Genomic DNA, 15,894 nt, shown 5'->3' with positions numbered 1-15,894 from the left:
TGAAGAACAAGGGAAATCAGTTTGCATGATAAGCCGTGAGGTGACTGTTTCTTTTTTTTTATTCCCAAGGACCAAACCGGTGGTCGTTCAATGAAGGATCATCTGAAAGGAAGTCGTCATATTTAGTTCTTTTATGAGAAACGAAAGAGATCGTACCACAGCAAAATGGGCTTTGCTGCTATTTTGTGCTACAAAGCATCAATTTTGGTCCAAAGAAGGTCAAAGTGTCAGAGAATGGGATTAAAAGATTGCCAGTCGATTTTGCAAGGTCTATAACCACAAACAGGAAGATTGTAGCCCCCTCCTCCCTATCTTGACAAACCCCAGTAAACTGGTGTTTCCTCTCAATATTGTGCCACGAAGTATCAACTCTGTCCTAAAGAGGGTCAAAATGCCAGAAAAAGGAAATTCCAAGATGAACAGCTGATTTTTAACGTTCGAAAAGCCTCAATTATTGCCCAACGAGAATTAAAATGCCAAAAAATGTAAATTCCAAGACAAAAAATTGATTTTTCATTGTCTATAAACCTAAACTGGAGGTTTTGAGTCCCCATCTTGCCAAACGGAAACTAAGTGGCCTTTTCATGCTACAAACCAACAAATTCTTTCCGTGGAAAACAAATTCTAATAGGTTTCGTGCCCCAAATCTTGGAAAACTGCTGTAAAGTATGATGTGGATGCTCCTGTGAGTTCTGTGATGGCTCATAAGTTTTAAGCTGATAATGATATGAATGCCGCAGTGATTCACAAGGTTTTTGACAAAACTTCAGCAGATGCTGACCTATTTAGTAATAAAAAGAAATTGTGCCTGAGCAAGTTGGCTTTCTCTGCCATTTCGTGCCACAAATCATCAATGTTCGGCTAAAAAGGGTTAAAATGCCAGGTGATGGAAGTTCACAGATAGCCAATCTGTTTTTCATTGTGTAAAGCACGAAACAAGAGGTTTTGAGCCCACTTCCCATTCTTCGCCCTCCGTTTTCGAATAACCACAACAAAGTGGGTTTTTCTGGCATTTTGTGCTTCAAAATATCGGTTCTTGATGATGAAGATATTGACCCCTTAGTAAGCAAAAGCTTAAAACACGGGTTTTAAAAGAAACTGCCATTTGAAAAAAGTATCATTTATTTATTTTCATTTTCATAAAAATAATTTAGTCTTTTTATGGGCAAATTCTCAAATATTCAGGCGACGACATACCCTCTGGACGCTTTAGTTGTGTGACAAACTTACATATATCTTGTAGGAAAGTTTAAGGAAGATAAAAAAAGAACAGAGAGAGGCAAAACTCAATGAAAAGACATAAAACGAGACTGCGGCCAGTAGAGAGAAAAGATGAAAGACTAAAACAACGCGGATATTTCGCCTGTATGTAAACTAGGCGTCCTCAGCACAAACTAAAGACACATAAGACCACCACCAATATTAATAAAAACAATTGTCGCAACTAGTCCACGTAGGGAAAAGAAGCTATTAGAGTTACTTCAATGAGAACATCGAAGCAACTGAGGAAAAATTATAAAGATTTTGAAACTAAGTTAATTATTCTGTTGCAAAATAATCTTCTTTTGTTAGCTAATATTGAAGCAACTCGTTTTCGTCTAATAGTTAATCTAGTCCCATTTCGATCTTCCCTTAAGGAAGATAGTAAGTACAACCTATATTTAATGTCTTATTTTAACAAAAATTCTATTGACCTCTTTAGTTTCATCGCCTAATTTAAAACAAAAGATTTTTTTGTAAGGTTTATTGTGCACGATTAAAACTAATAATAACGAGCAAAAATTAATCATAAAAAAACGAGTTTTTTCCTACGGAAGTAAATAGCAACGTTGAACCTTAAAACGAACAATAATTATTGTTTCGTAACTTACACAAGATATGTTTTGCCAACTAGCTCAAATAAACTGACTCGTAATATTCCCAATATATTAGAGGTCTATAAACAAGGGTTTTACAGAAAATTGAGCTTGCTTGAGTTTGTAGAGAATTGAAATTGTATATTAAAGTCATTGATATCAGGGTCGGTGAAAGACTATTGAGAGACTTACAAATTAGTTAACGTATTTATTTTCTGTAGGCTACTTATGGACTTCTCTGCTCCAAATAGAACATCCTGTTTTTTAGGGTTCGGTTTTGTGTTTTCAATAAAGCTTTAGTTAGTAAAATTTTACAGGTATTGGCGAGTATCTGCGAAGCGTTAGTTTTTGTTTTGTTTTAAGTTTCAACTCTGCTTTTTACTTCTGTTAGAGAAACTTTTTAAATAGTTTTTGTAAGATATGTCCAGGGGTTAAAAAAACATGATTTGGGGGCAGGCGAGGCCTGCTCTAGTTATGAGCCTGCAAAGAGCCATTTCTAGTGCTTTTTGTTTCACCAATTGTATGACAAAGGTCTTATTAACAAAATGCCTCAACTGGATAATGTACTTTTCATGCCAGTGGCTTTATATATGTTCTAGCTTCCACTGCCAGTAGAAATATCTCTGCTTGGTAAGGGATTCGAATAACAACGAGTTGTAAAGAGAACGAAAAACACATTTGGAAAATCTCAACTTCCCGTACCTAAGTACGCTCTTTGGCAAGAAAAAAAATTAATGATTCTTCCTGCCGATTTTACCCGGCAGGTGGTGTCAGCTCTGTTGCAGAGGGTAGCGCCAGGCTTCCTCGAGATTTGACTTTAGTAGTTTCTCATCTTGCATCAACGCAAGGAGCTTCAAACCTGCTACGAATGAGTTTTCTTGGAAAGTATGGTTAATTGGGAGATGCGGAAAGTGGGGATCGCTAAAAAAAGGATTGTCAAGAGTGATTGTCTGAGGCGGGGTCCAAATTAGATGCATACCCAACCCCCCACCCTTGTATAGACGAGGTGCTGAATAATGGAAAATCCTATGTCAATGTTTTAGAAAGTACTAAGGTTTACTTTTAGTAATTGTTAATTTGAATCCCTTTAGGTGTTTGTAAGAGGGTAAATTGAGTATTTGCTCTCATATCTGTAACAATGGGTAAATAGGAATTTTTATAATACTGGAGAAAAATAGGACAATTCGAGTTAAAACTATCTTATCCTTATAAAAGAACTAACCGTTTTCTCCAAGCCCCGGAAAATGAGTTTGATTGAAGAAAATACCACGTGGCGTCATATTAAACTTAAAGGTGGACACACTCAAATAATGATCGATTTTATCAAACATTTACTAATAAAATGTCGATAAAAAATGGAAATTTACACAACTTGAGTTTGCCACAGAAACGGAATGCAACTACAATATTACTTCAGAATTTCTCACCTTCTCAATACAAACCAATCACAAAATATAGTTATGTTTTTGTATTGGGATTGCATATATCTGTCCATAAAATTGTCTAAATTTCTATATATATATTTCTGAGGATATTTATATTTATTTTGATATGTACATTCCAGTCATATTTCCATGATTAGTTGTTTATAAATCAATTTTTTTTTTTTTTTGCTCAACAGACATGTCTAGATTTAAACTTTGAATTGAATTTCCGAATATATCAAGATTAAAAAACATTAACTAGAAATCTAGCGCATCTTGAAACCGTGAGAATTTAAATCACCGGGGGTGGGGAAGGACGGTTAATTCGGGAAAATTAGAAAAAATGAGGTATTTTTAACTTGCGAACCGGTCATCGGATCTTAATGAAATTTGATATTTAGAAGGACCTCGTGTCTCAGAGCTCTTGGTTTAAATCCCGACCGGATCCTGTTGCAAGTCCTCGATTTAAATCACCAATCTATATCTATCAAGTACAAAAATAATAAACACATAATTATTTGGTTTTTAAGGAGTAGTTCGACTCATTTTTAGTATTTGAAGCACATATCTACATGCATCTTTATTAGAGTTCATATATACCTGAAGATTTTGGTCTTTATTCAAAAATTTTAGGATTAATAGAAGAGAAATACTAATGAAGAGCTCTAAACTGACAGGACTGTATACTGATAGGATTGGCCATTATAAACGTTCACCGAAATATTGAGGTAGACATCAACCGTGTAATAAATAGATATGGTGGGAGTGGAAATACAGAAATTGACTTTTTCTTATAAAATTGTGAATTCCTGTAACTAGGAAAATATACTGAACTTTAAAGACTGGAGGGATAGGTCTACGCTACATTGTTATGAAAAGTGAAATTTTGATTTGTAGATTTTTTAGTTTTCGTCAAAGTTGACACTGTTTATCAAAAGACTAATTTAAAAGGAAACAGTGATTAGCTAATGCTTTAATGCCTATTCTTAAACTCTTGTTTTAAATGTCTTTCTATCTCTTTGTTGTGTTTTTCCTTGTTACACCCCTAAAAGAACTAGTATTTAATGTCTAATACATGTTTACGAATATACAAGTAGTATCTTTATCCTCATTTCCTACTCTTCATTACTATCATTGTTACTAAGGGATGCCACATAGCTAGACGACATGCTAAATGGTCTGACCTGTACAAATTTGTCACAAAGAGTCTATAACCCCAAAAGATGGTTCAAGAATTTTTTTTTCAATAAAGATTAACTTACTTGCTATAGCGGTCAGAAGCGCAAAGGCAAAAAATTATGCAGAAAATACTAAATATCATATTTTCATAGATGGTGAACAGCTTTTTATTTTTTTCTAGGCGAAGTGGTTTTTATAACACTATTTTTTGTATCAACATTTTTATACCTTATTAATTTCAACAGATTTCTTAGAACTTTAACCCTCACCAGATTTTAGATTAAAGTTACGACCATTTCCACTACCTACCTACGATACATAATTTTAGGTTCCCTTTAAATTGCGGGTATTTGTTTGTTCGTAAGTTTATAGAATCAACCTAATATGCCCCCCCCCCTAAAGAAAATCCTTGATCCGCCCTTGAATTAACCAAAAGCTTACGAGTGTTTTGAAATGAGCATAGAATATAGCAAATGGGTTTGCGATGTCTATTACCCGGTCGATGTGATAAAATTAACCAAACGCATCGACTATTGATTTTATTTTGCCCTATTTGGTGTTGATTTTTGGATTTTCGTAAATTCTGTAGACCATAAAAAACTTGTATTTTTAGTTTTGTTATCCAAATATTTTTTTTTAGATTGAATTTCAAATCGCACTGTAACATTTAATTTTAAAAAATGACATATCTTATTGGTTTTTTCTCGAGGTATTACTGGTATTCTCGGTAGTATTTCATGAACCTTGTTACGTTATTCATAAACCGAACAGAAGCATTATTTGAAGTAGATTCGTAGTTAGTATACTAATTCAATTTAGGTTAATAAACAATAGTTAAAATTATAATTGTTAGTAATGAAAACGTGCGGAACATAAATAAAATCCTGAGCCTTATAGGAAACTTGTAAATTAAATTCAAACTATATGTACCTGTACCCAAATCTAATGGGTGCCTTGAATCCGTTTTAAGTCTGTAACATACTGCTATTTCCAATGATTTTTTTCTAGTTTTAGTATAATAGCGTATTTTTTGTTGTTTTTTTGTTTTCGTTTGTTTTTTGCCTCTTACTACCCAAACATGTTTGTGCTCCCTAAGATAAATTCCTTCATACATGTCTGATGGACATACCAGGTAAAATACATATCTAATGAGGCAGGCAGCATTGAAAGTGCTTCAGGATACCTTCAAATAATGCACGGATGCATTGAAAGACACTGATACCTTTGAATATGCTACATATGTTAGAAGAAGAGACCTAGCTGAACTATCTTACAAAATAAAGGGCTTGATAGCTACGATGCCGCAACGCTTCGTGTAATTTCTGTAGATTTTTAAATTTAATTTGAAGGTGCAGCTTCTTTTCACTTTTTAGGAAAGCCTAGGATTTCCATAAGGTTTTTCCAAAGGTTTTTCATAAAATATAAAAAAGTAGCTTAATAAGTACTGCACCTATTGAGGCTGAATCTTGTGTAAACACATTTCCATTTTTTAGGTTTATTTTCCTTCCTGATTGTAACCATGCGATTGAGCTAGAGGGTATAGATTATTGGATGACCCAAAATAAACATGAGGTTGGGCTTCGTCGATGCCCACGATGTAATACACCCATTACTTCATGTACTGGTCGGTTTGGAAACATAATTAGACAAAGCTACCGTGAAGTAGAAGCGGTCAAAGCTCTGTATTACTCGAGCAGAGATGTGGAGACTCATATTACAGATTTATTGGAAAAAGTCAGCTTGGCCTCCTTTCGTGCTTACAGTAAGACTTTTTCCTACTTAATTAGAATCTTAACTTAACTAGAACTTAATTAGTGCCAGATTTTTTTTGTAAAAGTGAAACTTCAAGGCATGTTCAGAAACTCTCAGTTTCACTAAATAGTTATGAATATATCTGTTAGCTTATAGCAAAATTATGTTTTCAATAATAATGGCTAAAATGACAATTTTTGTTTGTTGTGCTCAAGTCTTGCATTTCTCATGCTTTAAGAAACTGGCAAACTAGAAATTTAAATAAGGTGTTGGCTATGCTCTTGCAAGGAGCCTATTCTCCTTTTAGTTGCTTGGGGTTGATGGAACTTAGAATAATACAATATAAGAAATTGGACCAAACTCTAAAGGAATTGCAAAAGAAACACCTTTGCACTGACTTACGTTATAATGTGAATGGGAAATATCTACCCTCCCCTGTCCCTCCTCTTTCCGATCCATCCCAGGGAGGAAATCGTAAAAAGAAAAGTTACATCATTTACCTTTTTTCTTGTACTGACTCATGAGTACCTTTCTCCCTTACACCACTTAATGTGAAAAATGAAACGACTATACTTTCATTAACGTATCAAACAGTTCGTGGTAACGAACTGTAGTAAAGAGCGACACGTCTCAATAGTAACCAAAACTATAAAAACGGAATTTTGATACCAATAGCTACATCAAAAGAATCGCATTTTAATGCTGATTTTAAATATATAAGTTTCATCAAGATCAGTTATACCCATCAAAAGTTACGAGCCTGAGACAATTTGCCTCATTTTAGAAAAAAGGGGGAAACACCCCCTAAAAGTCATACAATCTTAACAAAAATCACACCATCAGATTCAGTGTATCAGAGAACCTATTTTTAGAACTTTCAAGCTCCTATCTACAAAAATGTGAAATTTCGCATTTTTTGCAAGAAGACAGATCACGGATGGGTGTTTATTTGGTTTTTTGTTTGTTTTTTTGTTGCTGTTTTTTTCCCAGGGTTATCGCATTGACTGAGTGGTCCTAAAATGTCGCGAGAGGGCTCATTTTAACGTAAATTATAAGTTCTAGTGCCCTTTTTAAGTGACCAAAAAATTGAAGGGCACCTAGGCCCCCTCCCACGCTCTTTTTTCCCAAAAGTCACAGGATCCAAATTCTGAGATAACCATTTTATTCACCATAGTCGAAAAACCTAATAACTATGTCTTTAGGGACGACTTACTCCCCCGCAGTCCCCATGGGAGGGGCTGCAAGTTACAAACTTTGACCTGTGTTTACATATAGTAATGGTTACTGGGAAGTGTACAGACATTTTCAGGGGGATTTTTCTTATTTAGGGGGGAGATTTGAGAGGGGTTGCGTGGGAGGATATTTCCATGGAGAAACTTCTCATGGGTGAAGAGAATTTCAATGAAGGGGGCGCAGGATTTTCTAGCATTATTTGAACAAACAATGAAAAAATAAATATGAAAAGTTTTTTCTACTGAAAGTAAGGAGCAGCATTAAAATTTAAAACGAACAAAAATTATTACGCATATGAGGGGTTTACCTCACTCTTTACGCTAAAGTATTTTTAGTAAATTCAACTATTTATTATACGGCCTTTGTGATTTAGAGGTCATTCTTAAGGAATTGGGACAAAATCTAAGCTTTAGTGTAAAGAGCAAGATATTGACGAGGGTTGAACCCACTCATATACGCAATAAAAACATACGAATATAGAAGTTCTTTACGTAAGTTAATTCGTAAGTTACGTATATTTTTTACCGAAAGTTCTAGTTGCTTTTTCAAGTAATCAAAAACTTGGAGGGCAACTAGGCCTCCTCCCTCACTCCTTTTTTCTCAAAATCTTCCGATTAATTGCAATTAATTAATATGCAAATTTCGTTTTAATTATCTATGTGCGGAGAGCCAGGATCAAAACATGCATTAATTCAAAACGTCCAGAAATTAAATAAAAAACAAGTTTTTAAATGAAAGTAAGGAGCAACATTAAAACTTAAAACGAAATTACTCCCTATATGAAAGGGGCTTTTCCTCCTCAACGCCCCGCTCTTTACGCTAAAGTTTCTTACTGTTTTAAAAATAAAGTTAAGAGAAAGAGTCAAAGAGAAAGATGTGCTTTGAGGAGTGACATAAAGTTATTTAAGATAAAAAAGTTTATGTTTTAACCTGATAGAACTGTAGAAACAGCTTTGCTCCGAAGATACACAGTCAGGTCTTTGTTATGAAATGTGGTATGTTTATTTTACGTGTTTGTTTATTGAGGAATCCAGTAACATAAAACGGATTAAGACGGAGTCTATAAAGAAATAGCAACAAAAACCCAAATTACTTAAAACAAAACTAACAAACAGAGCAGAAAAAATTGATACAAACAAACGAATTCATTAGTTACTATTTGAGCGGATAAATTCATTCATCCTGGAATTTGATCGATTTTTTCGATTATGTTTAACTAACCATATAGCGACTGCAATCTTTGGTTTGGAGAGTGCCTAGAAAGGCATGGCACAAAGTATGCTAGAAACACCATTATGTAAGCCTGTTAAAGCTAGATAAATAAGGTGATCAACTGGCTGGATATAGATTGAACCAATGATTATAGCAGGGGCACAAGTAGCATCTTCAGAATTGAAAAGAACAATATCCAGTTTTGAGGAGTCGAATTGTTGTTCAATCTTACCTTGAATAGAACCGCCCAAAATAACAAGAATAGGCTAAGCGAGGACAGTCAGCTATGATTGATATGGATCTTGTACATCGAATACACAGCTACTGAAAAGGTGAAGCGAGGAGATTGACTGAATCCTTTCTTGACTGGAATAATAAAGTGTGTGGAATCGGGAGCATATCCTTGCGTGGAGGCGGCTTCGGTCAGCTGCTTAATCTCATATTTAGTTTCCAAGGAAAACGAATGACATATTATGATGCAATCAAAACAGACTGTGTGGTGGTCAAAACATGACAAAGACGGCTAAGGAACCGTCACACCTGGTCCTCATTAGAAGCCGAATGATGCGGAGAAGTATTAGATACATCTTCAGTTCTTCTGTAAATAGAGAACTTCAAGAGCTTGTTGAGGAACTCAACTACGGTAATTGGACGGTATGAAGTATACTGAACTTCAGATTGTCTTGTTTTTTTAAACTAATAGTCGTATATTCGTATATCCGATACAAAATTCGAAGAAACAGTCCCATCTGTCTTGCCATCTTACTACTACCTGATACAGACACATTATGAAGAAAACAACTTATTTTAACATTTTTAAAATCTTTGACATTTTTAAAATTTTTATTGTTAAAATCTGTTCGTTAGGCCTCATCACTGAACCTTTTCTTATCTGACATAGAAAATAACAATTCAGCTCAAACAATATGTTGTAGTAGCATGATTTTGCATGCTATTTTGTATTTTATGTTATGTCTTTTTGTAAGATACAAAATTTCAAAGAGTGGAAAACGAAAAGGACAACAAATTCACTGGATTCAAGGGTTACTTATAATCTTCTCTTTATTTTGTAGAAATTTATTTTATTATTCTGTTAGCAGAGTTCTGATTCTCCCCAAAACTGTCCTTGAATTTTCACTTAATTTCATTTTTTTTAATGCTCCTTTACTTACATATTACGAATTTGGTCAGTTGAAAAAAACGTGTATATTTTAGAACCTTTCATCTTCACCTTATTTTAGTCCATTGTACAGTCTCTGACAAGATTCCGACTCGGAATCACCTTCCTACCAGTTCGTTCAATTATTCAAAAATTGCTGTTATCCCAAGACCAATATTGCGACACAGATTTATAATACTATAAACGTTTTAGATGAGCGGTCGAAAGTGTATTCAAGAAATAAAGACAGTATTGAAGACAATAAAAAAAAATCAGAATGTGTCCATGTGATATGTTTAACTTTGTCAAAAATCTGGAAATTATCCATTCTCGTCTGTCCCGTGAAATCTTGCAGCTCTTTTGACCCATGAGTCACGATTTCGGTGCAGAATATTTGACTGTGTCTTACCGGGAAATTTTCGTTTCGTGTTTGCCGGGAAATTAGACATTTCAAAAGATAAGTTGTTTTGTACAAAGCCATGATAAGAGTGAAACATTGAAGTGTATTTTTCGGATCTCAGTATCCAGAAAGTTTCTATTTTGGTCACATGTGATATTGCTCTAAACTATTCCTTCCAGTTATGGACCATCCTTAAAAGATGAAAGTTTAGTTGAAAGCTGCTCTAGACTAGAAATTAAAAAAAAAACAAGTTTTTTTTTTAAATGAAAGTAAGGAGCAACATTAAAACTTAAAATGAACAGAAATTACTCCGTATCTGAAAGGGGCTTTTCCGTCTCAACGCTCCGCTCTTTACGCTAAAGTTTGACTCTTTCTCTTAACTCTATTCTTAACTCTACATTCTTAACTTTATTCTTCTCTGACTCTTTCTCTTAACTCTAAAATCTTCGGTTTACGGATCTCAGTACATATCAGTCTTTTCTTTTCCTTTTGTGGTGACACACGAAGGTAATTATAAATTATACATATGAAATATATGAGCTAAGTTGTTGGAATGGTACTTCCTATAAGTACTACCCTCGCTGCTAATCCCTGTCTAATTCAATTGATATCTAATAATTTTGTCTGATGTATCAGGATGACAAGACAGTAGCATTTGCTGCACGGGGATACCAGCGACCACAACCATCCAAAACCATATATGTAACTATTGAACGAGTCTGTTGAATGGATTCCTTCTACTTCGTCAGAAGAATTCTTCAACTGAGGCTGGATTCTCTTTGGACACACAAAAGGCACAGCTAGGACGCTAACTTTAGCTTAAATATCACAAAGCCTGAGCAAAATTCTTTGTCGTCACTTTTGGAAATCTTTGAATTTCAGCTTTTAGAGCTATTTTACTGTCAAAAAAGGCAAACGTAATTGGGTTTATTTTTTGAAAAAAATAAAGTAGATCCATAGTTTCCGCCTTGCTTATTTAGGACTGTTCCATACCTTCCCCTCCCAAAAGAGATTCGAAATGGCCAAAGGTTTGGCAGAGACCAAAAATACACAAACAGAGCAGTAGCTCTTCCCTCCTAGGAATAAAACGGCATAAACAGAATGCTAGCTTTTGCCTCCAGAAATGGTTTTGATTGAGCTCGGACACGCATATTCTGGTTAGTGACGTGATGAAATGAATTAAAGCCCCTCCCTCCCGCAGGTCGAATTTGGTATGGACCTATCAAAGACATAGGCCAAGACACTAAATTACTTGCTGTTAAAGTTGGATGATATCTGATACCCTCCTCTAGTATATCTAATGAAAGAAATTCAAAGAATCTATGTCTTCTCAGAACACTGGCTCTTGCCTCCTACCAAGTTTGGTTGAGACATATCTACCTCTTAAAGTAGATCGCCGGATGACAAGAATTTAATACCCATCCCTACTCTTAGGTGGTGGAGGGTGTCCAAATATCCAAAAGCCAGTGCTAAGACACAAGCTTTTACTCTTTATCTGGTATGGTTGAGATCTCTCACAATTCCGTCTGATGGATATGGCATTGTCAAGATTCAAAAAAAAAATATCCTTCCTGGCTCATCCGTCGTTTTAGTTCTAGGCTTAGATTCTTATGCACTCTATACAACAAAACGTTTGATCAATAATTAGAAAAATCAGCCTCTGGAATTTTGAAGAAGCTTATTGGAAATAGGACTTGATGTGTGTTCTGTACCAAAACTGTTTATTCTTTGTATTTAGCCGCTAACGACATAGTAATTTCTACCATTATTTCAATGTTACCATGCCTTCTCCAAGACATTCTCTGAAAAATGGAGAAACAAACTGGAGGTTTTGAGTCTAATCATGCCTTAATTGATGCCCGTATACCTTGCACTGAGTACTAAAGGAAGCAAGTATCATAAATAACTGTCTTCCATGGGAACATGAAGTCAGTTATTAAGGTTAAGTCAGTCTTTTTTGTTTTTGATTTTGTATTCAATCAATCAATCAATTTATTCAACCAGTAAATTTACAGCAAAAATACTTCAACATGGACATACTAACAGGAGAATTAACAACATATTAACAGGAGAATTTCAAGCAAAGAGGATATAACTTATGGGGAAATGTTCCTTGTGTATTAAAATGATTCATTTTAATTCCAGATTTTGATAAATGCCAAGAAGTTTAAAATGAGATTACAAAGAATGCTATCCACAGAAGAAAGTTAGGCTATTGTTTGATTGTTATTCAATTTGCTTTCAGACTCTGACATTTTAACTGAGGCTGTTCAAGGTTTACGTGAGCGAGTACAACACTTTCGAAGTACTGCTGCAAGGAGAAAAAGGTTTCCTTTTGGAGGTGGTGTTAACAAGGATGACCTGGAGCTAGCAAAGGTTGGGTTTAAAAATGTTAATTTGGTTGTTCTAGTCCCCTGCTTCATGAAGTGGATGGTCCCTCTCCCTGTGTGTTTTTTTTCTTCTTTAGGGTTAGGATCTTGTTTAGGTTCTTACTAAGATCTTGTTTATTAGTTTAGGATATTGGGGTTTGTGCTCTTTTTATCAAATGTTAAGATTTTTAAATCTTTTATGTAATTTTTTATACTTTCCTTCTATGATTTGTGTCTCTTCCCCCCGCCCCTTCTTAAAGAAAACGCCTAAAACCTCCTAAACTTTTAATAGACCATAGGTGCAGGACCATGCCAAACATTTCAAGTTACAGTGACTTCTAGATTCCTAATCTTAGATCTGATTATTATGTTCTTATTCTTCTAAACTCCATCGCAACTGAAGGAAAAACACCCTGTGTCACGGCTATTCTCCATCTTACATCTACGCTTTTTAGAAATTACTACAAATAGGAGTTTCACTATAAATAGTCTGCTGATCATCCACTTTAAATCATCTAAAGACTGTTGCCGCACGTTCACTTCACTGAAAACCCAATATGTTTTAAACATTTTCTTTTATGAGCATAAGCTTGGAAATAAAAAAAATTCTCATAAAGTAAAAATTCGGAATTGCTCAGATTTCCAGGAATTAAAATCATTATATAGTAAACATTCAAAGTGGTTTCATTAGTTTATTTAAGCAGTCTTGGCTATTGTGATAAATTTACAAATTAAACCCCGCTGTTCAACGTATATAGAATTTTCAAAAAACTGCAAATGACGCAACAGCTTTAGAAGGTTCGATATCACCACTCCTGATTGTAGTGGTTTCTAATTATTTCAAATTTGATTTCACAATTTTTTTTTAATTTCTACTTGTTTTAGGATTTACCTATTCATCTATTTTAGCGTCTGTTATCTTTATGTTTGATTTGAATATTTATTTTTAATTTTTTTTCGTATTTGGTTTCATTTATTAATTGATAGTAATTTCTGGTCCTTAGGATTCTCATTAAATGTAGGGCTTCATTTCTGCTCGTCTTAAGTTTTAGAATGGCTCTACTTTTCTTTGTAATACTTCTTTTCCGTTATTTTTTTTTTCTTCTCTGTTGACACAATCAAAACCCGAGTTGTAATAACTGTAATGAATATGCCGGCAACAGTGGCAGTTATAGTAATAACAGTATTGTATCTAACAGTCATAAGCAAAAATTTGGAAGTTTTAGCATTAGAAACAACTACAAGAAGCCAAAAAGGATATTATCATGTTAAGCTATCCTTTTCTGCAGGCTACTTATGGACTTATGGACTCGAACTATCTTTTCGATGTCTGCCAGATCTCTAGCTCTCCTCGAATATATTACTTATGCGTGATTTTCAATAGTCAACTCCGAAAGGTCAGTCAGGTTCTTCATGCGTTCGCTAACGAGAACCAAAGTAGGCATAGCAGATGTCCAAATTGTCCGCTGCAATTCACTCATGCCTCTACCTCTCGTCATCGCCACTCGTTTTCATACTACTCATTAACGTCTGTTCGGTCACCAAATCAGGAGACAGTGCCGCCCAGTAGTTGTCAGTTCTTCGAATGAACAGGTACTCCTGTAATGTTCTGTATTGCTCTGGGTTGTCTTTCCTCAACTGAAATATCGACTGCGCGAACATCCAAGTAGACTTCGTGTAAAGATTGTGGCCGGAAGCAGTGAAGTAAGGAAGCATTTCCAACAACGACTGTAGATAAAGCTCAAGATTGCCACTCCGTTCAGCTCTCAGGATTCTGAGTAGGTCCAGATACTGAAACCAAAGACGGGCAGTTTTGGACTCTAATAATCGTTCTCTTGCACTTTGAACTATTTCATAAATAAGCTCTGCTGCTTCCAACACCTGCGCTTCGTCGATGGTATCTCCTTCAAGGATCGACTTGTACGTCTGTTTTGCCTTTTCAAGGTGTTCTGGTAGCATGTCATTGCCATCAAACGCTCTGCTATCCAGTTCTGATGATAAAAGGCTCACATAAAGGGCTACCTCCAACAGACCGTGGCTTCGCACAGCACGAGAAACAGCTTTACCTTGTAACATACTACGCACAGTGTTAGGCGCGTATACTTGACTTAAGGATTACTTGAGTATTCCCAAAAGTTCCGAGTCAGCCATAAGGAAGCCAGTGGCTCCTAGGAAACTCATGCGTGTTTGAAATTCACCTAGGACAACTATAGCATTTCTTAAAAAGCTTGTAGCAGGCTCTGCATCGACGACACACTTCGCCTTCCGGTAAAGAGGCTGGTCAAAGGTAATGACTAGAGTTTTTCCAGCTCGACTAGCGCGCTCGTTAGCATGCATAAGTGTAGAATAAACACAGGAGATATCGCCTGGGTTGTGGTTAACCATTGTCAAAAAACGAATATTCGACTTTCCCGGATGAGGCTGCTTTTGGTGTATTGACCACATGAAGACCGACCAGTTCATGTATGAGCATTTGAAAGCCAGAGGTGCGCCAGAGCATTTCAACCTCCCATTCTTTGTCATCCACTGTTTGTGAATGTCACCACTGTTTGTCAGGAAAACAAAAGTCCTTGGTTGCGACTTAGCGGGTTTTTGGTAAGTGTAGAATGGCACGGTGCCGATTGACTTCATCTCATCTCCACTTACTTCTTTTCTTGGCACTGAAAGTTCCGTTGCCGGCAACTCAGGTGTAGACACTTCAATAAGTCCCATTCCATGAAAGGTTTCAGGCCGTCGATAGTAGCAATATCATGATCGACGTTGTCTCCTACATACTGAAAAAAATGTGCTTTCTCTTCGGACTCTTCCAACAACGTTTGAATTACTGCTGCACATCTCTCAAATTTTTTACCTCTGAGTGTGAAGAGCAGAAGCCGAGATTGTGCAGTGTGTCAATTAAAAATAGGGATGAAAATTGGTTGCGCAGCTGTGAAACCAGTCCTGTTTGTACAGGAGACATTAAACCTCGTGGTCTGCATGCCTGCATTATAGCCTGTCCGATAGAAGATATTAGACGGAGCGTGTCAACCCCTATCGATGAAAGCAGTAGACAAAGAGATGGGTGCACGAAGTTCAAACACTTCTCTATTGACGGTATTTCGTTAAGAAATTCGTAGGAATCTTTCCTTGTCGTAATGGATTTGATTTCACTTCTTACTATTCTACCAACGACTTAAATGAGCTGAGCCCTTTCTCCGTTTCCACTATCGGCTTTCACCTCTTGGTGGAATTCTCGTAATATCCTGTCACCCATATCTTTAAATGTTACGAGTGTCTCTTTCCCGTTTGAATCGGACACAACCACTTTTTT

At 35.7% G+C, this 15,894-nt stretch overlaps 1 protein-coding gene across 1 annotated transcript in view; it reads left to right on the top strand.

The window, feature by feature from the left end:
- LOC136030174 (NFX1-type zinc finger-containing protein 1-like) overlaps nucleotides 1-15,894 on the top strand; it is a gene marked incomplete in the record, with an annotated part of 141,530 nt that overhangs the window by 115,546 nt on the left and 10,090 nt on the right. The window contains 2 exon segments of the mRNA XM_065708912.1: nucleotides 5,953-6,221; nucleotides 12,461-12,591. Of these exon segments, the coding sequence (XP_065564984.1) occupies nucleotides 5,953-6,221; nucleotides 12,461-12,591 (400 nt within the window).

This window comes from Artemia franciscana, chromosome 8, assembly GCF_032884065.1.
Source record: "Artemia franciscana chromosome 8, ASM3288406v1, whole genome shotgun sequence".
Classification (NCBI taxonomy): Eukaryota; Metazoa; Arthropoda; class Branchiopoda; order Anostraca; family Artemiidae; genus Artemia; species Artemia franciscana.
The sequence above is the reverse complement of the archived record's forward strand: the minus strand, read 5'-3'. Positions and strand labels throughout refer to the sequence as shown.